General features: G+C 36.8%; 2 protein-coding genes across 9 annotated transcripts in view; one reads left to right on the forward strand and one right to left on the reverse strand.

Moving 5' to 3' along the window:
* The window catches only part of TASOR (transcription activation suppressor), a 46168-nt gene extending 37960 nt beyond the window's left edge, over positions 1–8208 (forward strand). For 4 of the 7 annotated variants that reach the window (XM_081073394.1, XM_081073393.1, XM_081073395.1 and 1 more), the window contains 6 exons: positions 2183–2305; positions 3068–3227; positions 3692–3800; positions 5299–5477; positions 5679–5843; positions 6728–7438. In XM_081073394.1, coding sequence (XP_080929520.1) covers positions 2183–2305; positions 3068–3227; positions 3692–3800; positions 5299–5477; positions 5679–5843; positions 6728–7251 — 1260 coding nt within the window. In that variant the 3' untranslated portion in view covers positions 7252–7438. Of the gene's footprint in view, positions 1–2182; positions 2306–3067; positions 3228–3691; positions 3801–5298; positions 5478–5678; positions 5844–6450 lie in introns of all 7 variants that reach the window. The other 3 variants (XM_081073397.1, XM_081073398.1, XM_081073399.1) reach the window with 1 other exon arrangement.
* A 294-nt stretch (positions 8209–8502) lies between these two features.
* The window catches only part of CCDC66 (coiled-coil domain containing 66), a 49169-nt gene continuing 33856 nt past the window's right edge, over positions 8503–23815 (reverse strand). Inside the window, exons 14-18 of one of the 2 annotated variants that reach the window (XM_081073407.1) lie at positions 12136–12632; positions 11487–11527; positions 10470–10711; positions 10105–10229; positions 8503–8789 (exon numbers count right to left, since the gene is read on the reverse strand). In XM_081073407.1, the coding sequence (XP_080929533.1) occupies positions 8703–8789; positions 10105–10229; positions 10470–10711; positions 11487–11527; positions 12136–12632 (992 nt within the window). In that variant the 3' untranslated portion in view covers positions 8503–8702. The remainder of the gene's footprint in view (positions 8790–10104; positions 10230–10469; positions 10712–11486; positions 11528–12135; positions 12633–23815) is intronic. The other variant, XM_081073406.1, reaches the window with a different exon arrangement.

Genomic DNA, 23815 nt, shown 5'->3' on the forward strand with positions numbered 1-23815 from the left:
AATTTGTAACAATCAGTATGTAAATTATAACACATTGGAATAATTCTATCAGTTTACTATTAACCAATTAGTATTCACTAAACTATAGGATTTTAATTCCTTTAGGGAATGCCTTAGGTTTTAAAATAAATGCCTGATCCCATTTATGGAATTACTTACCATGATGAGTTTCTGACTGTTTTGTTAAAGGAAGCAGAAGAGACTATAAATAAGTGGTTTATAAGCTCCGAGTGGCCTAGAAACTCCATTCAGCGGGCATGTCCTGCGCCTTTGTCAATTTGGAGATCTCTTTGATCTCAATGTGGTGTGTCCATGAGAACATGAAAGAGGTGGCAGAGTGCTCAGTGTGTCTTCTAATTCCCTGTGATTTCTTGGGAAGATGAAACCAGACTTACTAGGAATTCCTTAGTTGCATTTTTGCCTTGTATGATTGAATGTAACACTTCTCAATTTTTTGCCACACCCAGCAGCATGTTCCAAAGCATGGTACTCTGTGGGGCATAACTACATGTTGTGGGCTAGATGGAAAAATAGGTTGGGCACAAGTTCCAGTGTGCTCAGCATTACTCCACCTCCCCCCCACCACATTTTTAACTGATTGTAGCATACTTACAGGAAGTGCATTTACTTAAGAACGGTACTTGTAATTCATTCTGGCATAGAATAAATAATTTTTCTGTTTTCTCTAGAAGAAAAGGATGTTGTGTTTTACAAATCTGATAGGAAAAAAATGAGATTGGAACTTTGTTTTAATATCCATTGGAAGATTTCCAACAAAAATGTTGCAATAGAGTAAAAAGCTTTATGAATAAAATTGTAAGCTTTCTAAATATTTCTGGAGTCAAACTGCTTTGTTATTGTGTGAGTTAAACTGTCTTACCTAAAATGAACTCACATTTAAAGCTTCTTAAAGACAGCCCCAAAATTACAAGTAGGCGCATCAGATAGTACCTTACCTTTTCATTACCTGACTGTAGGGTTTCCAGGTGGGAATTCCTGCGTGTTCTCAGGAATTTTTTTCGCTTTCCCATTCCCGAATCCCGAAAAAAGTTGGTCGGGAAATCGGGAAAATCGGCTCCTTGAATCCAGGTGGTTGGTAGTATCGGGCGTCACTTTGTGGAAACAATTCATCGTGGTGAACAGAAAACAGTTTATATCTTGGGATTCGGGAATGAGAAAGTGAAAAAAGTTCCTGAGAACAAGTGGGAATTCCCCCCTGGAAACTCCTTACCGGACTGTAAGCCGCTCTGAGATCTGCTTAGAAACTTTACAGGTTGGAGCAAAATCAAACAATGTAAATTGTGCTTTAGTTTGGGGCTACGCAGAAACCTCCTTTTTGGGTGTGACACTTGTAGACCACTCCTAAAAGAGAAGTAGACTGGTTATGAGGCAAGCTGGATTTAGAGTTATGCTCCTCTAACCAGCCGTGCCCACCTGGAAAATAATCTGCTCCTGTGTCTGTGGAATGAGGAACGTGACCTCCAGGATCCTGCCGCTTGCTTCAGGATCCCATCAGCGAGCAAAGAGCAAAGGGAACTCTGCCTGCACTACTGCCTTGTGTCCTTTGAAAGGACACAGCATTGAGGAAGGTATTAGGTGGGACCTTCTATTTTGCTTGAAGGTGTAAACTTGACAGATATGGCTAATTAGTATGTGAACACCATTGTTCATACTGAATTTCCTTATGAATGATTTTGGGGCTGTTGTGAATTAAATGAAGCTACAGTGTTGCGGAGAGTGGTTTGTAACTGTGAAGGGGAGTATCTCAGTAACATTGCTGCAGCTAACCAAGGGCCTGCTTTGAAAGAAAAGAAAAATGGGGCTGAGGGAATGGTTAACAATTGGGCTGGAACTTGCCCAAACTAAGCAGTGGAGCTGGTTTAAGAACCTGGGCTAATCCATTGTTTTTATGGTTCTTTCTTTTATCCCACATTGGCATTTACTTGGCCTTGATTGCATAGCATTGTATCATTGTGACTGTGACCAGTGAAACTCTGAGCTTTAGATTCATCTATAAGAAGAGCAGACTTGGTGATTCCTGAGGTTCCTAGAGTATGAGATTATTATTAATAGCATTTTAGCTTATGCTTATGTTTATCAGGTTATCTTGCATTTGTAGTGTTAAATGGATGTTTGCCAAAAAAAACTTTTTAATATTGGTTTAATTTTTTATCTTCAACAGGAATATCTTATCAAATTAGGCAACACAGAATGTCATCCAGAACAGTTTTTGGAAAGAAGATCAAAATTAGATAAACTATTAATTATTATTCAAAATGAAGACATTGCAAGTTTTATTCACAAGGTAGACTATTAAGTCAAATTTACTACTTATTTTGGTTATTAAAACACCCTTATAAAATCTTGCTGTCTTTGAGACTAAAGCTGTTTGTTTTTAAAATATCTGCATAAGCTTCAAAGGAGGTAAAACTTCCAGGTTGAGAGGTTTAGGGCTTGACACCTAAATGACCCTCCCGTGAATCAGGTTGTGAGATTCGAGCTTGTACTCATGCCAGTTTACATGGCTACATATCACAGATCTTCCCTACCACTCAAATAGTCAAGAATTATTGACTCCTTGAATGCCAGTGAGTCTGCTGACTATATTGTCTTCATTTGTATGTCCCAGGTAAAACCAGTTTTTCACCCTCTTTGCCAAACCAATCCCCCTTTCCCTCGGATTAGGAGGTACCCCATACAGTCTTAGGAGCCCCTCTGAAGTCCTATTGCCCTTTTGAAGCCTTTCCTGACTGTTCCAGAGCTCTGATTGTACTCGCAGGGCCTAACAGGTTGGCATTTTTCATTCTCTTTCCAGGTCTATTGTAAGTGCCTTTTCCTTAGAGTTTTCTGTTCATGGTAGATGCACATTACTTAAACGTTCGTTTATATATTTAGAAATAATGTTGGGAATATTCTGTGCTTGGCTTCCCAGAAGCAACACACTGATATAGGTGAACCATAGTGCATTTTGTTAAAAGACTTTTCTTACAGGTTACGTCACACTTGAGTCTATCAGTTCATTGCCTTATCTGTCCTTATTTCTGTTTTTATTTTGGTATTTAAATAGGTACCTGGCTTGGTAACTTTAAAGAAGCTGCCTTGCGTTAGTTTTGCTGGTGTTGATAGTCTGGATGATGTTAAAAATCATACATACAATGAATTATTTGTATCTGGAGGTTTTATCGTGTCTGATGAATCTATTCTAAATCCAGAAGTTGTCACAATTGGTAAGATTTGTGCATTCTTTTCAGTATGTAATTTCTGTCTTTTCTGCTTTTTTCTCAATGACTCACTTATACTTTTGAATGTATTGTCCATTCTGCCAATCACTGACAATGAGTACATTTCCATCATTTTCTTGAGTTCTTATTCAAATTTCATTCCCATTCTTAGTCTTTACAAATAATTTCCTCTAAAATTGGTTTAAAGCAAGGCTCTCTACACCTACTACACTTGGATCCCTTCTGGTTTATTGTTATCAATATGTTCTTTTTTATAATGTGTAGATGTAACATTCTTAGATCTAAAAGAAAATATATAGATCTGTCTCCGTTAGAGGGGGAAAGAAGAAAATAACTACATAGGGATGTTGGTGCTTCTACACAGTATCACCAGTCACTCCTTCCATAATTAAGTTGTGGGTGACTTGTTATTTATTGAATTTAAAATGAGCTTCATTATCTCTTAACAGAGAACTTTAAAAATTTTTTGACATTCCTCGAAGAACTTAGTACTCCGGAAGGAAAATGGCAATGGAAAGTCCACTGTAAATTTCAGAAAAAGCTAAAGGAACTGGGCAGGTAAGATTTCAAAAACAATGGTATAATAGTTGTTGATTTAACATTGTATTCATAAAGTTTCTCGATTTCTCCGTGTTTGTAGATTATGGATTTTGCTCAGTTTTCACAGATGTCCTTAGTCAACCATAACGGAATGTAATACTGAATTATTCTAGCCTGTTTGCAAGTATTATTCTTGTTTAGATAGAAGTTTGCTAAAACTCTAGTTATGTACATACTGTTTCCCCAAAGGTAAAACCTAGCTGGACCATCAGCTCTTATGCGTCTTTTGGAGCAAAAATTAATATAAAACCTGGTATTTATATTATATTAATTATATCATACTCAGTATTATATTAAAATAAGACCAGTCTTATATTAATTTTTGCTCCAAAAGATGCATTAGATCTGATGGTCTGGCTAAGTCTTATTTTCAGGGAAACACGGTAGGTAAAAGTGCTTTAATCTTTGCTGTTTGGGGGTTCAGAATAATAAAATGGAGTAATCAACATTCTTCTTTTTACTGAACTGTGTATGCTAACTAGATCAGGTTCTCTCCCAGTTGAGGACTACCTTAGGCAGCTAGTTTAATAGTACCACACATTACAGAGACAAAGATTAATCTCAACATAAGGGGATTTGTGATTAGGACATTCATTTACATAAATAGATGATTTCTAACATGCCTAGAAGTCACTTCCCAAAGTACGAACCTTGGAGCACCTGTTATTTTCATAGGCTCCACAAACAGTTATGTAATCTTACTACACATTTAAGGATCTGAGAAACTGTAATTAAGAATTCCGTTTTACAATTTCTCAGCCAGTCAACATTTCCTAAATTTGGACCACAAAACATTTCTAATACATATTGATATTCCATGGTACATACTTAGGAAAATACAGGCTTAACTAATTTTAAAATGTTCAACTTACTGTAGTAATTCATTTTTTAAAGGCATGTTTTATCTTCAAATCATGTGAAACTGGCATTGGACAAGTCTTATCTTTATGTAACACATAAATAGTACTGAAGACCAAAGGTCTAAATTCTACAAAGTTGGTACCCTCATCTTCTTCTTGACTATAGTCAGTAATTTCTACCACTTGTTGCCTTGTGCTGGAGGCAGGGAAGTAGCTTAGAGCCATGTATTTTTTGAAGGAAAGATTTGTATTTTTTTTTGGTCCATTTATGTCCTTCATCGAAGCTCTGAACTGGTGAAGCCAAAGAGAATTATAACTTGTTATTTAGTAAGTAAAATGACTGGTTGAGATTTTAGTCTACACTGAATAGTTGGCCCTCGGGCTTTGCACCCAGAGAAAGCCCTTGGACTTAACTTACATGTGCGTTGCAGAACTGCTGTCTCTAAGAAGCACCGCTACATCAGGCAGTGGGCTAAGCAGTGCAGTTGTCATTAGTTGCTTCAAGTAAATTGTGGTTTTAATTTGTATTGAAGCAACAATTTCCGTAGAAAATTTTAGAAATGCAGATCCAGATACTGAACTACTTAATTTCACAGATTGAATGCTAAAGCTCTAAGTCTGTTGACGCTTCTGAATGTCTATCAGAAGAAACATCTCGTTGAAATTTTGTCATACCACAATTGTGATTCACAAACTCGAAATGCTCCAGAATTGGACTGCCTTATCAGACTTCAGGCTCAGAATATACAACAACGACACATAGTCTTTTTAACAGGTAAAGAAAATCTCTTAAGCTTTCTGCTACGAATATAGGAATGTGGATGAAAGGATTTTGTGGGGTCGTGGTGGGTATTGATTGTTAAGCTATGTTCTGAAAATGTGAAACAAAGAATTTTTTGAGGGCTGGGAGCAGGAATCATTTGTCCATGTGCATTTTCAAGTAGTTTATACTCAAAACATTTTCTTTTTAATTTAGAAAAGAATATCAAGATGATTTCCAGTTATACAGATAATGGAATAGTTGTTGCAACTGCTGAAGACTTTATGCAAAACTTTAAAAATCTTGTGGGCTATCACAACTCAATCACAGAAGAGAACCTTCCACTGCTTGGTGCTAATGAGAATCTTGAGTCACAGTCAGGTAACTTTTTAGTAGTTCTCATTTTCTTTAAGGCAGACAGAAAAAGAGGAACGGTTTGCTCTTTTCATATAATGAATGAAATGCCTATTTTCAAACCACTCACCTCAGTGTAAACAACTTCAGGGGAAGCGTTTTAAGGAATTTGTAATTCTTATTTAGCATACACAAAATCTGCTAATTATACTGTAGTCAGTACAACCTGTTAACTTTCTGTAGACTGTGTACTATAGTGTAGGCATTTTCTCTTTGAGGGTATTATAAGCTTTATTGGCTACTATTGTCAAGCAAAGGGGTTATATTTTTAAAAAAGGATACCAGATATGGGGAGTTAGCACTGGGCTACTAAATCTCCCCAGATGTACAGTGCAATTTAGTGCAATATAGTAGGGACGTCCATAGCTTTAAGTCTTTTGTGACATAGCCTCTGCTTTGGTTCCAGGTTTTATGTAGAATGAAAGATGTACTTAATTTTTGTTTTTGATGAAAAGCAGAGATGATCGAACATTTGGTAGAGCTAACCAGTTTAGTAGTAATCCAGTGAAGCTAGATGTCAAAATTTTTATTTTATATTTGTCTTGTCAAATACTGAATTACCGTATAACTTTAGATGCTGTTTTGACATTAACCCCTTTGGAGCTGGGAGTTGGGATTTCCCAACATTAAACGTGAACACATTTCGCAGAAGCTTTTAGCATCGGATTATCTGGACATTCACACCTAGTGTGAGTGTTGTGACTAAGTGAACTTGTGGCAGAAGACCAAGCTTTAAGGGATTGTGGACTTGCAGACCCTGACGCGTTATATTGTGTGAGTAGTGTATAATTTTAAAACTTAAACAAACTGTGTATTTCAATAGAGGAGGACTTTTTGTTTTTTAAATGTAGCTCTTTTAGAAAACGATGAAAAGGATGAAGAGGATATGTCTCTGGATTCAGGGGATGAAATCTCACAAATAGAAGTATACAGCAATTTTCATTCAGAAATATTGGCGAAAGAGACCAAAGGATCACGTGGAACAGATCAAAAAGAGAATATTCAAATTGAGTTGCAATCGTCTCTTGACGTGCAAAAAAGTTTATTAGAAGATAAGACTTCTCAAATTGATTCTGAAGAGAGAGCTTCTATTGATATGTTCTCTGAAGGACAGAACAGCAATTCAGCTGAACAAGATTCATATAGCAGCTTTCAGGATTACCACAGTCGATTAAATATGTCCCATCAGTTTAGTCATTTTAATGTTCTCACGCATCAGACATTTTTGAGGACACCATATGCCCTTTCATCAAATCAGTCTCAAGAAAGTGAAAATTACTTTTTATCTGCTTATATGCAAAGCTTGGATAGAGATAAATCTCTATTAAGTTGGGGGAAAAGTGATTCTTCCAGGCCATACTCAAAAGAGAAATAATTATAGTAACTTTTTTTAAGAATAGGACTTTTTGTTTCTTACAAGTGAATTAACAGTTTATATTTCATTCTCTCAACAAAAGGTTTTTTGTCCTTTCTCAAATATTTTTTCCCCTCTTATTTAAAATCATGATGGCCTGTAACAGTTGAAGCATATGAAAATTGAAATAAATATATATTTTTAACATATATTGTACTTGAATTATCTCATGTTGGCACTTTTAAGTTTTACATTTGTATGTCACCAGTACTCGGCTTCAAATTGAAGTCTGTTTTATATATAAAATTAGATGTTTGCAAAAGGATAGTGAACAGCAGTGGCTTTACTTTTTTCTTCCCCTAATGTAGGATGATACCAATGGCTTTTGCTAAAATGAGTATTGTTATTTATTTTAAGCTTTTGTATAGTGTTTTTACACAGGTATAAGCCAGTGATGTTAAATATTTACAGGATTTTGGCTCAGTACCTCAGGATTTAGCTAACAATGCATTTTCATTTAGATAACAAACTATGTACATAGGACTTCGGCCTTCATACCAGGCAGCGTTATTTTTTATCTTTAGGGTTAGCCATGTAAAAATTGCCTGTTGCTAATATTTTAGTCAACCTTTTATTTGAGAGTACTTGATAATTATGATTTTCAGTGCTTGTGTAGTCCTTGATGTACCCAAATTCAATTTCATATTTCAAAAGATAGGTTTATTAAAGGCATTGGACAATTTGGAACAAACTCTTTGCTATAGATTTTTAAATTGATAGACTTAGAAAAAGGAAGTATATTTTTGAGGTGGTAAGCACTTAAAAATAACTGTAAATTTACAGATAAAGTATCTGGTGATGATAAATTTTAAACCCTCATCTATTGCCAATAACTGCCTCTCTCTTACTAATGCAAACTAGTAAATGTGTTTGAAAAAACTACAGTTCCTACAATAAAAGTCATAACTGGATTTTGAGAAAATTTACCATGTAAGCCTAAACTGAATCTGGGTTTCTTAAAAGTTGAGATGTATTAAATCAGATTTTCCTTTGGCAACTCAACTTGGAAGAGTTCTACCCTTTTAAATCTTTTTATAGAGCAAAATACATAAGGTGGTATTTCAGTTAATAAGCTATACATAAAATGTGTGGAAGAACATTATCTGTTAACAGGTCAGAAACTCCAGACTGTGTTAAGGTAAGTAGAAAGTGTTTTTATAGGACTTAAATACCCAGATTGTGACAGCAGGACAAATGGTTTGTTTTTTTTTTAAACTACTAAAATTTTTTTACAAAAATGTGTTTTATTGTTAAAATATATGTATACACACACAGCATTTTACTACATAATGTACAAGTTTTAAATAAGCATTTAAAATAAATCTAGGGTATTTGAAAAATACAGATAAGCAACAAGGACATTTTATAATTTGGAAGACAAATCAAATGTAAAGGATTTGATTTTTCTACATTTAAAACGAAGAACTAAAATTCTCTTCTTGATTGGCAGCTAAAGGCATAAGATTAGTTTCCAACTCCCTTTGCTTCTGGAGAAGGCCCTGAAATCACATTGATATGTTAGTAAGGTGTGCAGCAGACTTCCAAATTATTCCTATTTTACATTTTTATCCTGTTAATCCAGAATTGTATTTACTTTGAAAACATGTATTAAGCTCAGATACTTGGCTACGGTTTAAGTGTTCTCTGTCATATTAAATGTTAATCACTCAAAAAATACTTCAGTAACTCTCCACTAGACTTTCTCACTTGGACACTGTATAGCCTACCTATTTGTAAGGTTATATGACTTTTCTTAAAACAAAGTCTCCATAATTATAGGGCTGAAGTTCCCCTCTCCTTGTCCCCCAAAGGCTCTAGCGTTTATCTTGCCTGCACTAACATTAGGGGCTTATACAAGGCTCTGCTGAAATAAGATGTGGGTGAATGTGTATACCGTATTCCTCCCTCTTGACCTTCTCTCCAGTAAGCTAGAAATTTTAAGTAAAATCTTTAGCGTGTGAATTACGTAACTCAATCTATATGTAACCAAAGCTAGCATTTAAAACACTTAAGGACACTTTTCTTCCTAATTCTGTGTTACTGAGGTGCTTTTCTAGCTCTATAGAATCAACAATTTGAAATACAAGAGGCACTGGTAAATGACTGAACATGGAAAAAGATACCCTTAAAATGGCAGTATATTTTTCCTAAAAAAAAAAAAGTACACTGTGCCTCAAAACTAAATGCAGACCAGTTTTGCAAGCCACTTTTTTTTTTTAAGCCCAGGGGTAGGTTATTATAGCCTTAAATATTGGATGTATTACCTAATTTTATTTGACCAAGGTGAAAAGCCACAATAATTGGTCTGGGATAACAAGTCTGATGAATAAGGCTATACGTATAATTTCACACTGAATGATACTATTCTTTGGGATGCGCGTCAATGTTCTGAACACTGCCAACACATTCATATAAAAACAGAATTGCATTGCATTACTAAGAATTTATTAAAGCATAATTGTATATTTACTTTCTGCTTTTGGTTTTAGGGCCTTATTGATCATGTTTTAATGTTCAAATGTATTTTTCATTCAATAAAATTGTCTTAATATTTGAACTCTTATTTCATACTGGAAATTCTTAAAGATGGCAAGGTGAAGCAAACTGAAGGAAAGTCCTATTTTATTTCCATTCAAGATTAATACATATAGGTGTTAATTTTTTTCTTTTAACTGGGATTTATGTGGTAAAAATCACATAAATCATGTAACCAACTAGGCACTTCTATAAAACAGCCATTCCAACACACAGCCCTCCCTCCACCAGCCATATAAAGAAACCAGACACATCCATACTTGGTGAAAAAGCTCATACCTGTCTCAGTTCTGATAGTCCCTTCAGGATTGCTTGCTGGCGATCCCTATTTTTCACAAAGTTAGGATTAAGAAGTGAGTCCCTGACATAGTCAGAGTCAAATAGCTGTTGTTCTTGGTCACAGTCTAAAGCCAGATGAAAATGACAAAAGTCAAATACATTCCTAATATGATACAGACCTATACTATAATATTCTCAGGAGTCGTTAATAAATTTGGATCCTAGGAAAGCACCAAGAAAAATTTAATAAAAGACCCCAAAACTTGGGGCAAACCTTGTTATGCCACTTTCTAGAACTAAGGACAGGAACACCAATTTGGATTTTGAATTTACATTAGGAGAGGAGAATCCTTATATTTACTTACCATGTAGATTTTGGTACTGAGGATCCTGGGTGAGAGGCCTAGACAGCGGTGCATCTGGATCGAGGTAATAGATCTCATTGGTTCGCACATAGGGGATAAAATGGGATGGCTCAGAAATCCTAGGTGATAATCCTGTTTCACTGTCTCCTGAGAGAAAAGTCTCTCTTTCATAATTACTTTCTTTTAGTGTCTGAGTTTGTTGCGTTCTGTTTTTCACCGCAGGAACTGGTGGTGATTGAGACCTATATTTTCCAAAAAAGCACAAACAGGTACTAGTAAGGTTTAATGCAAAATTGTGTATTTTAGATTAAGCATATCTTTAATCACATTGCAATTTATCCTAAATGTATCTGTAACACCTTTAGAAACAGAACAGGGCTGATGTGAGTTTTTATCAGTACTTGCTAAATAAAGACACATACACTCTACTGGGAGGAAAACTACACTAAAGCCTGAGGATCAACACTCTGAGTTAATTTGAGCCTAGTGTTTCTCCTAAAATAATTCATCTTAAAGTAATGTACTTACCAACTGACCTAAGCCTGCTATCATAGCCATATTCTGAGACAACTCCAAACCAGCTGGTTCATGCACAAAGAGATATAATAAAATTCTAACAATTAAATCTCCCATTGGTTAACTGAATTTCTCATGATCCCTGCCAATTATATCTTCCTTCCCCCCTCAATCCAAGTGGAATGTCTTGGATTGACACTGTTGACATGCCTGGAAAATCAAAACTGTTCAGCTAGCTGAGTCTGGAGATAACAGAAAACATCCCCCACCTTCCTGCCTAGAATGTCTCAGACCAATCCAACTTGGGTCTTCAAATTCTAGGTAAAATGCCAGTCACTTTTTCCCTTAAACCTGTGCTCACCTGTAAAACACTCACTTCCTGTTTCTGTCTTCATATACATACGTGCTTGACCTCACCTGTATTTTAAGCAAATATTGTATATCTCTTGCACCACCCACACAGCATTAAGTAGCTATAGAACCAATCTATCCATAACATACCTTTCTTTGCTGAATGAATGAATGTTCAAATCTTCTTCTTCCTAAAAGATAGACAAATGCAAAAAGGAGTTAATAGTATTTCCTTGTCCCACAAATACTGTCAGTGGTTATTGGCTGAAAGAATCTGATAATATTTGAATACAAGATAACAAATAATAGGATAGAGGGACTTTGTATTTCTCCAGAGTCAGAACCAATCCAGTAATTCCTGATCTTGTAAATTATCCTGTCTATATGGACCATAAACAAGTTTTGAATGGGTATTTGAAAAGAATAGCATTAATCTAAGTTTTATGTGTAAACTTTTCTTTAAAGGACCAGATAGTAAGTACTTTTCGGCTTTGCAGGCCACGTGGTCTCTGCTACAACTACTGCATATTCAGCAGCTGTTGTGTGAAGTCAGCCAAAAATAATACATAAAAAGAAGATACATGGCTGTGTTCTTATACAACTATTTACAAAAGCAGGCAGTGGGATGGATTTGCTCATGGGCTGTAGTTTTCCAACCCCTTGTGTAAGCTAAAGCAAATTTCTAGAATTTCTGTTCAGACAGAACAGCCTTGTCAAAACATACATGTGGGGAACTGTTTCCAATCTAGAAACATCAATACATGCTTTAAAATAGATTTTTAAGACAGAAGAGTTTTACCATTTTGACTAGATGCCACCTGAACTTTGGCTCAGTTTCCTGATGAGATGAATGAAGGACTTCTTGGGAAGTGCCTCCATTTTGGAAGAGGTGTCCAGGGTTATTTCTTTCTACCAAATGAAGCAGTTCCATTTGCCTTCTTACTTTTTTTTCTTCTCTCTGCTTTTGAAGATGTTTAGGGTACTTTTCTGATGCTGGAATATACCTTTTGAGTGGCTTATTTATATTCCAGTCAGGCCTTTTAGGACATTTCTTCATATGTTTTATTTTTTTCTCTGTTCTTGTGAACTGATCACATTGGTCATTGTACCAACTGTTTTCTTTTTCTAAGTTGGCTCCTTTATCCTGACTTACTAGTTCTTGCTTATTTTTCTTAGTATTCAACTTTTCATTAAGTTCTGCAGGAATCTTGGGAGATGAACAATTTATAATTTCCCTCTTTATTACTGATCCACAATGTGATTCTGCATTGGTGAATATTCCAGTATTTAAGTCATCTAAAAAAAAGATGATTAATTTTTTTAAACTGTGGCTAAAAGATATAATACATAAATTTACCACTTTGATCATTTTTTTTCAAAGGCAATCATTTGGTTACTGCTCTCAAACTTCTTTTTCTTTAATTTTCAAAACAAATTCTGTACCCATTAAACAGTGCTCCATCCCTCCCCTGAACCCCCAGCAACCACTATTCTACTTTCTGTTTCTATGAATTTGACTACTCTAAGTACTTCATGTAAGTGGAGTCACACGGCATTTCTTTTTGTGACTGGGCTTACTTAGCATAATGTCCTCAAAATTCATTCGTGTTGTAGCATGTGTCAGAATTTCCTTTTTAAGGCTGAATAATAATTCCATTGTATGTGTATACCACATTTTGTTTATTCATCTGGGTTGCTTCCACCTTTTGGCTGTTGTGAATAATGCTGCTATGAACATGGGTATCCAAATACCTCAGAGATCTTACTTTTCAGTTCTTTCAGGTAAAGAAGTAGTTTTACCCAGAAGTAAAACTGCTAGATCATATGGTAATTTAGATTCTTAATTTTATGAGCAAGTGCCATACTATTTTCTATAGCGGCTGCACAATTTTTACATTCCCAATGTACATCCCAACAATGTACAAAGGTCCTAATTTCTCCAAATCCTCCATTAAACTATTTTTCACTGTACAATTCAGTGACATCAAGTATACCCACAATGCCGCACAATTCTAGACCCTTTCATCACCCCAAACAAACCCTGCATCCACTAAGCAGAAACTCCCATCTCCACTCACTCTCCTAACCCCAGCAACCTCCTCTAGTTTCCATTCCTATGAATCTGTTCACCTCCTCCTAGACTCCTCACATAAGTGGAACAATATAATTTTATCTCCTTGTACCCCTTTACCCCCGTGTCTGGCATAATGCCTTCAAGGGTCATTCATGCTGCAGTATGTATCACAACTTCAGATAATCATTTGAAGTATCACATAATATAAACCATTTTTTAAATAAAACTTTCCATAGGATAGTCCTGGCTTTCACTTGAATATACAAACACCATATGTAATATCATCTTGTATATCTAAGATTATTTTTGAGAGAAAAAATCTAATTTACATTTTTCCTATCAATGGTAACTGACAACACTTTTCATCAAAGCAGTGTAAAAAAATCTCTTGTGAGATGTCAAGTTTTCTTGGTTTGAAATTAACAAAGTACAAAAATATTAAATGTCCTTCAGTTTTCACTCCAGAGGCACTGGGAAAATGTCTCTTATAAAACTTTCCTCTTGGAACCAAATTTTTCGGGAAATGTTGCTATTGATACAGTCATGTTGCATTTCATGTACTTCTGAGTCCCTATCTCATACCATTATGCTCTGCCTGCAGACCAACCCTGAATCACATACAACCTTTTATTTTTATCCATTCTAAAAAAAGAAGTTTCATCACTCAAAAAAGACATCAGAGTTCCTTCCCACTTATATAATGTTCAGTGCTGTGCTCAACACAGCTGGGAAACCAATTGAGCAACAACCTTGCAAAGGCTTTCTTTCAGTTATGATTAAAATTTTAAATTCACAGTTACAGCTAATGAAAGGAGGTCTGGGTTGCACATTTAAAAAAAAAAAAAAAAAAAACCATAGTCCAGTTATTGCTCCCTTCTCAAGCTTGGATAATTATTAGGTGTGTTATTCCAGGCTGGAGCTGCTCCAGGACTAGTCCCTAGGAAGGTGGCCCACCGCATTATTCTCATACTACCTATCTTCTTTTTCCACTCGAGACCCACTTGACACCTTTCTCTATCCTGCTCTCTGCCCTGGCAGGATGAACAGTATTAGTGGGTTCCTGGGTCCTCTAGCTTCTGCTTCGTCAAAAGGGTTTACATACAGGCAGATGAAAAGGAGGGAAAAGACTGAAGTCAGGATGTTTTTCCCACTGGCTCATTCCCTGTGATTTAACCTCAGGCTGACTCTGTCCCTTTACCAATGTCATTTGGAAATAGGCTCTTTCTAAATAAACCATTTTGAATTATTCTATTTTGGGACACTGACTGATTAAAATCTCTCACTTAGAGCTGCTTAGTGTTAATACACATAATTTTAAACTAAGTCTTAAAGACTTAGTTTCATTTTCTCTTAATTGATGTGAGGATTTATATAATTGTTATATATCTGTACAAAGGAAAGGGACTGAACTATATTCTTCAAGCTTAAGAGCCAGCTATCACAAAATACCAAGAGCTCATAAGCAGAATAATTTCAGATAAGTAGGCAGGTTGAACCGGCAAACTGCTTTACCCCACTTCCCTTTGCAAAGTTCCTTTCTACTTTGCAAATGTGGGTAATTTGGTACTGTCCTGAAGTAAGGTCTACAATTAACTGGCAGAAAATAGTGCTATGTTAGGGTACATATTTAAGACATTTTAGGCTTGAGGCCTTGTGCTATGCAACTCCAGAGTGGCTTTTTGATAGTCCTAGAAGAATATTATCTCTCAACTCATGGCCAAATTGATTTTGGTCTCTTAATTAAAGTTACCACGGAATCCCCAAGACCACAAACACCGACCGGAGGTTGCATTGGTAATTAGTTTAAAAAGTGAAACTTTCTAATTCAAGATAGCCACCTAGTAAGATCCTAAAACTCACCTCCTCCCACAGATACACCAAATCTACAGCTACATGTGCAACAATTTCCTCTGAAAAAAAAACCTAAACACCAGCTGAGTGACTCTTAACATCATGTAAGTGAGAAAGAGGCCAACCACCCTAAGGTAGCTAAGAGAAGCTGAGACCCAGTCAAGCCATAAACCCCACCCCCGGCAGGGCAGTCCCCAAATCAGGAGGGAACTCAAAACCCAGAGCTTTTCCCCAAGGAGCAAAGGGTTTGAACCCCACATCATACACCCCAACTTTTAAAATCTGCATTTGAGAGATGAGCCCCCAAAACATGTAGCTATGAAAATCAACAGGGCCTGCAAATATGAAACCCACAAGGCCATAGCGGAAGAGAGAAATGGCTCTTAATGGGCTCTCACATGAGCTCACTGTGCAGAGGAAGGTAACTGAGTTCAGACTTTATGTGAAAGAGGCTCACTTTTATTGAAATGTTGGCCTGAAGGGCAGGCATCTAACTTAACACACATCTGCGGGTCTACTGGAATACCTCTGGAGGACTGAGGCTGGTGGGTGACTTAAAAAAAAAAAAAATGCTAGGACGTTCTCCCTTCTCCCCCAGCCAGGCGCCATCTTTTAGCTCCCCCTTTGCCTCATTCCAGCCAGTTTGTGCCATCGTCACACTCTCCCTCTGCGCCGTTCCAGAACACCAGTATTTCCTGGAGGGAAACTTTTACACCCCATTTTTTGCAGCCACTACCAGAGGGACATCCCTTAATGGCCCAGCTCTAGAGGCCATGGGGCTTGCATTTCTGGGTCCTATGGGGCTGTAACAATTGGAGAGACAGGTCTTAGCAGATTACCACCCCCAGGGCACCGCAAGCACAGCAGACGGAAACAGGCCTATATGCTGTTCAGGTATGGCCTGAGGGGCAGGCTTCTAGCTTGGCACACATCGAGGAGCCTGCACAGGGGCTCAAGGAATGGAGGCCAGTAGACACAGTCTTTGTGCTCTCCCTCTACCTTGCTACAGCTCCTTGTATTTCCCCCAAAGGAGCTTACATTTGTATGATGCTTTGATTTTTGTGGCTCCACCAGAAGACTCCTCTATGTTGCCTGGCTCTGGTAGCCAACGGGGCTTTTGCTCCCAAGTCCCACAGGACTGTAACCAATGGAGAAAGCTTTTAAAGAGCTACCACTCCCAGAGCACAGCAAGAGGCAACAGACCCAGGAGTTGAATCTTTCTGTGAAACAGGCCGATCTGCTATGCATCACAGTTGCAGCCTGACGGGCAGCTTCTAATTTAACACTAATCTAAGGGCTGACTGTAATCCTTTTCTGAGACCACGGGGGGTGAGTGCCACCTTTGACTTCTCCCTCTGCTGAGCTCAAGAGCTCCAGTATCTCTCAGTGGGGAGCACTTATATGCTTCCAGTGCCCCAGTTTTTATGTCTCGTGCCCTGGTTTCTGCAGCTGCGGCCCAGGGGATGCCACTTGATCACCTGGCTCTGCTGGCCAGGGAGGCCTGTATTTCTGGGTGCCACCAGACTGTAACAATTGGAAAGGCAGTTCTTGGCAGGTTACCATCCCCAGGGAACTGTACACACAGCAGACTGAAATACACCCTGTCCTTCTGTGGAAGAAACCTATCTGCTTGTCTTGTAGCTTCTGCCTGAGGGGCAGGTTTCAAGTTGGGCACACATCTAAAGGCCTGCTGAGGTGGTCTCAGGGAATACAGGACATCTCAGTATTCTATTAGAGGCATCTGCCTAGTGAGAGCTCACCAATATCTCCCAAGAAGGAGATTATACACTCATCTGGAGCCCTGATATCTGCACTACCACCCAGGGGACACCTCCAGATCTCCTGGCTATGGTAGCCAATAGGGCTAATGCTTCCAGTCTCAAAGGACTGTATCTATTTGCATACTTTAAAAGATGATGCTCGATGGTCTGGTTTCCAATCACCCTGAGTCGAGGTGCTGAGAGCCCCCTCTTTGGGACACTGACACGTTTTGGCATACTGAGAACTATTAAACATAAAGTAGGCTCCTTGGACAATCACACAGGTTTGAGAGACAACCAAGAACTAAGACAGTGTTCAGTGATAAGATTCATCACCTAAAGCCACACCTTCCAGACTGGGAGAGGTGGCTGTTACATTTAATGCATAGACACCAACACAGAGAGGCCAGCAAATGACAAAATAGAGGAATATGTTCAAAACGAAAAAAGATAAAAACCTCAGGAAAAAAATGTTAATGAAATGGAAATAAGTAATTTACCTGGTAAAGAGTTCAGAGTAATGGTCATAAAGATGCTCTGAACTCGGGAGGATGGATGAATACAATGAGAACTTCAGCAATGAGAAAATATAAGAAAGGACCAAATAGAAGTCACAAAACTGAAGAATACAGTACAGTGGTACCTCAGTTTTCTAATGTAACCCATTCCGGAAGACCGAATTCTGCAACGTTTGGAAACCAAGGCACGGTTTCCCCATAGAAAGTAATGCAAAAGTAATCCATTCCAGACCTTTAAAATCAACCCCTAAAACTGTAAATTTAGCATGAATTTTACTATCTAATGATACCACAAATCCATAAAATTTACAGCGTTCGTAAACTGAAATGTTGGTCAACAGAGGCGTTCAAAAACCGAGGTACTACTGTAACTGAACTAAAAAATGCACTAGAGGGGTTCAACAGCAGACTAGTAGAATCAGAAGAAAGGATCAGTGAACTTGAAGGTAGGGCAGTGGAACTCATTCAATCAGAGCAGCAAAAAGAAAAGAGGACAAAAAAGTGAAGAAAGCTTAAGGGACTTATGGAAAACATCAAGCAGACTAACATTCGCATTATGAGAGGCCCAAAAGAAGAGAAAACGGTAGAAAACTTGTTCAAAGAAATAATGACTGAAAACTTTCCTAACCTGGGGAAGGAAACTGACTCCCAGACCCAAGAAGCCCAAAGAGTTCCAAAAAAGATGAACCCAAACAGACCCACACCAAGACACATTATAAAGTGTCAAAAGTTAAAGACAAAGAGAGAATTTTGAAATCAGCAAGAGAAAAACAACTTGTTACAAACAAGGGAACATTCATAAGACTATAAGAAGATTTTTTTCCAGCAGAAACTTTGCAGCCACAAGGCACTGGCATGATATATATTCAATGTGCTGAAAGAAAAACAGAATCCAAAAAAAAAAAAAAAGGAAAAGAAGGAAAAGAAAAAAGAATTCCAACCATGAATACTCTATCCAGCAAAGTAATCATTCAGAATTGAAGTATAAAGAGTTTTCCAGACAAACAAAAGGTAAGGAGTTCATCACCATTAAACAGGCCTAACAATGAATGTTAAAGGGAATTTTTTTAAGATGAAAAGAAAGGGGGCCAATTAGCAACAAGAAAACATATGAAAGTATAAATCACAATAGTAAAGGTTAATATATACGTATAGTACAGGTAGTGTGGATTAATCATTTGTAAGTCATTTGTAAAACTGGTATGAAGGTTAAAAGTAGTAAAAATAATTATAGTTAATAAACACCCAAGATACAAGGTGTAAAATATAACATCAAAAACAAAATGTGGGGGGAAAGTAAAAATGTAGAGCTTTAGAATGAGTTCAAACTTAAGTTGTTATCTACTTAAAATGGACTGTTATAAATATGTAAGCCTCATGGTAACCACAAAGCAAAAAACCTATAGTAGATAGACAAAAGAGAAAGGAGTCTAAGCATACCACTAAAGAAATCATCAAAACACAAAGGTAGTAAGACATGAAAGTAACAGAGAGACTGCAAAACATCCAGAAAACAATTAGCAAAATGGCAATAAGTATACATCTATCAACAATTACTTTAAATGTAAATGGACTAAATTCTCCAATCAAAAGGCATAAAGTGGCTAAATATTAGAGAAAAAATTAAGACCCACCTACAATAGTCCCCATTCCCTTCGGGGGATATGTTCCAAGATACCCAGTGGATAACTAAAACCACAGATAATACTAAATCCTATATATACTATGACTTTTCCCATACATACATGCACTTTATGCCTTTACTTTGGTATATCCCAATTGTGAGACTTGCTACTCTTGTGCTTTGGGGCCATTATTAAGTAAAATAAGGGTGACTTGAATACAATCACTGTGACACTACAATAGTTGAACTGATGATCAGGACAACTACAAGTGACTGACAGGCAGGTAGTGCATGCAGCACGGATATAATGGGGAAAGAGTCAATTCATGTCCCAGGTGCGACAGCACAAGATTTCATTGTGCTACTAAGAATGGTGCACAATTTAAAACTTATAAATTGTTTATTCCTGGAATTTTCCATTTAAAATTTTTGGACCACAGTCGATAGTGGTTGACTGAAGCCATCTATAGCGATTCCGTGGATAAGGGAGGACTACTATATATGCTGCCTAAAATGTAAGGACACACACAGCTAAAAGTGAAGGGATGGAAAAAAATATCCCATGCAAGGGTAGCTTACGGATATCAAAATAGACTTTAAAACAAAGACTGTAATTAGAGACAAAGGCATTACACGATGATAAAGGGATCTAACATTTGTAAATATTTATGCACCCAACACAGGATCACCTAAATACATAAAGCAAATACTAACAGCCATAAAGTGAGAAACAGCAATATAATAATAGTAGACTTTAACACCCCACTTACATCAATGGTTCCAAACAGAAAAATCAGTAATAAAACATTGGCTTTACAAAACATGTTATATCAGATGTATGTCACAGATATATACAGAACATTCCATTCAAAAGCAGCAGAGTAGGGCCGGCCCGGTGGCTCAGGCGGTTGGAGCTCCATGCTCCTAACTCCGAAGGCTGCCGGTTTGATTCCCACATGGGCCCATGGGCTCTCAACCACAAGGCTGTCAGTTCAATTCCTCAAGTCCCGCAAGGGATGGTGGGCTGCACCCCCTGCAACTAGCAACTAGCAACGACAACTGGACCTGGAGCTGAGCTGCGCCCTCCACAACTAAGACTGAAAGGACAACAACTTGAAGCTGAATGACACCCTCCACAACTAAGATTGAAAGGACAACAACTTGACTTGGAAAAAAATACACACTGTTCCCCAGTAAAGTCCTGTTCCCCTTCCCCAATAAAACCTGAAGAAAAAAAAAGTCAATACAAAGTTAAATAATTGGCAATTTATTTTTTTAAAAAAACAGAGTACACATTTTTCTCAAGTGCACATAGAACATTCTCCAGGATAACTCGTATGTTAGGCCACATTAAAACAAGTCTTAAAAAATGTATGAAGATTGAAATCATGCCAAGCACTTTTTCCAACCACAATGGTATAAAACTAGAAAATCTGCAAATATGTGATTAAACAACACGCTACTACTGAACAATCAATGGGTACAAAGAAGAAATTAAGAGAATTTCAAAAAATACCCTGAGACAAATTAAAATGGAAATACAACAGACCAAAAGTTATGGCATGCAGTGAAAGCAGTTCCAAGTGGAAAGTTCATCGCAATAAACGCCCACATCAAGAAACAAGAAAAATCTCAAATAACCTAAGATTACACCTCAAGGAACTAGAAAAAGAACCAGTGAAGACCAAAGTTAGTAGAAGTAAGGAAATAACAAAGATCACAACAGAAATAAGCAAAATAGAGACTAAAAATATCAATGAAACTAAGAGCTGGTTCTTTGAAAAGGTAAACAAAATGGACAAATCTTTAGCTAGATTCACCAAGAAAGAAACAGAAAGGACTCAAATAAAATCAGAAATGAAAGAGACGTTACAACGGACACCACAGAAATACAAAGGATCATAAGAGACTATGAACAATTATACACCAACAAATTTGGCAGTGGATAAATTCCTCAATACTAACAACCTACCAAGATTGCTCTTAAAGAAATAGAAAATTTAAACAGACGTATTACTAGTAAGGAGAATGAATAATCAAAAACCTCCCAACAAAAAGTCCAGGACCAGATAGCTTCACTAGTGAATTCTACCAAACATTCAAAAGATTATTACCAATCCTTTTTCAAACAAAACAGAAGAAGAGAGAATGCTTCCAAACTAATTTTATGAGGCCAGCAATTACTCTGATAACAAAACCAGACAAGTATGCCACAAGAAAGTAAAATTACAGACCAATATCTCTGATGAACATATATGCAAAAATCCTCCGTAAAATATGAGCAAAGCAAATTCAACAATACAGTAAAAGGATTATACACCCTGATCAAGTGGAATTTATTCCAGTAATGTAAAGATGGTTCAATACCCACAAATCAATCAATGAGTATTCATATACCACATTAATTAAAAGATGGATAAAGATCATATGATCATCTCAATAGATCCAGAAAAAGCAGTTGACAAAATTCAACATCCATTTATGATAAAAACTCTCAACAATGTGGGTACAGAAGGAACATACCTCAACATAATAAAGGCCACATATGAAATTCCCACAGCTAACATATTCAGTAGTACAAAGCTAAAAGCTTTTTCTAAAATCAGGAACAAGACAAAGAGGTCCACTCTCACCACTTTTATTCAACATAATAATGGAAGTCCTCGCCAGAGCAATTAGGCAAAAAAGAAATAAAAGGCATTCAGATAGAGAAGGAAAATGTAAAATTGTCACTATTTGCAGATGACATACTATATATAAAAAACCCTAAAGACCCCACCAAAAAATTGTTAGAACAAACAAATTCAGTAAAGTTGCAGGATACAAAATCAATATACAAAAATCTGCTGCAATTCTAGACACTGATAATAAACCATCAGAAAGATAAAATTTAAAAAATAATCCTACTTACATGCATCCAAAAGAATAAAATACCTAGAAATAAATTTAATCAAGGAGGTGAAAGACCTGTATACTGAAAATTGTAAGACACTAATGAAAGAAATTCAAGAAGACACAAATGAATAGAAAACTTCCGTGTTCATAGATTGGAAGAATTAATATTAAAATTTCCATACTACTCAAAGTGATCTACAGATTCAATGCAATCCCTATCAAAATCCCAGTGGCATTTTTCATAGGAATAGAACAAACAATCCTAAAATTTGTATGGAACTGAAGAAGACCCTGAATAGCCAAAGTAATCTTGAGAAAGAATAACAAAGTGGGAAACACCACACTCCCTGATTTCAAACTATATTACAAAGCAATAGTAATCAAAACAGTACGGTAATCAAAACAGATATCAATAACAGAACATAGAGCCCAGAAATAAACCCATACATATATGGTCAATTGATTTACAACAAAGGAACCAAGATTATACAATGGAAAAAGGACAGTCTCTTCAATGATTAGTGCTGGGATAACCAGACAGCCAAATGCAAAGGAATGAAACTGGACCATTATCTTACACCATACAAAAATTAACTCTAAATGCATTAAAGACTCTTATAAAGACCTGAAACCATAAAACTCCTAGATGTGACAGGCAGTGAACTCCCTGATATCGGTCATGGCAATCATTTTTTAGATCTGACACCAAAAGCAAAGGTGACAAAAGTAAACAAGTAGGACTACATCAAACTGAAAAGCTTCTGCACGGGAAAAGGAAACCATTAACAAAATGAAAAGGCAACCTACTGAAAGGGAAAAAATATTTGCCAGTCATATATATAAGGGTTAATATCCAAAATATATAAAGAACTCATACAACACAATAGCAAAAAACCAAATAATCCAATTTAAAAAAAGGGCACAAGGTCTAAACAGACATTTTCCCAAAGAAGACATAAAGATGGCCAACAGGTGCATGCAAAGGTGCTCAGCATCACTAATTATCAGGGAAATGCAAATAAAAACCACAATGAGATATCACCTCACACCTGTTAGAATGACTATTATCAAAAAGACAGGAAGTGTTGGAGAGAGGATGTGAGGAAAAGGGAACCCTTGTGCCCTGTTGATGGGAATGTGAGTTGGTATAGCCACTATGGAAAACAGTATGGAGATTCCTCAAAAAATTAAAACTAGAAACTACCACATGCAATTCCACTTCTGGGAATCTGAAGGAAACAAAAACACTAACTAAAAAAAGATATATGCACCCCTATAATCATTACAGCATTATTTATAATAGCCAACACACAGAAGCAACTTTAGTGTCCATCAACAAATGAATAAGGAAATGTAGTATGAATGTGTATATATGAATACATAAAGAAAATTTTGTGTGTGTGTGTGTGTGTGTGTGTGTATACAAATACACACAATGGAATAATTATTCAGCCATAAAAAAAATGAAGTTTTGACATTTGGGTCAACATAAACGAACCCTCAGGACATTATTAAGTGAAGTAAGTCAGACAGAGAAAGACAAATCTCACTTAATATGTGGAATCTTTAAAAAAACAAGCTCATAGATACAGAAAACAAAATGTCGTGTTGGGGGAAGTGGGCAAAATTGGTGATGGGGGTCAAAACATACAAATTTCCAGTTATAAAATAAGTCATGTAATGCACAGCCTGGTGGCCACAATTGACCCTTGGACAATGCGAAGGCTAGGGGTGCCGACCAACCACGCAGTCAAAAA

Source organism: Rhinolophus hipposideros, assembly GCF_964194185.1.
Source record: "Rhinolophus hipposideros genome assembly, chromosome: 14".
Taxonomy (NCBI): domain Eukaryota; kingdom Metazoa; phylum Chordata; class Mammalia; order Chiroptera; family Rhinolophidae; genus Rhinolophus; species Rhinolophus hipposideros.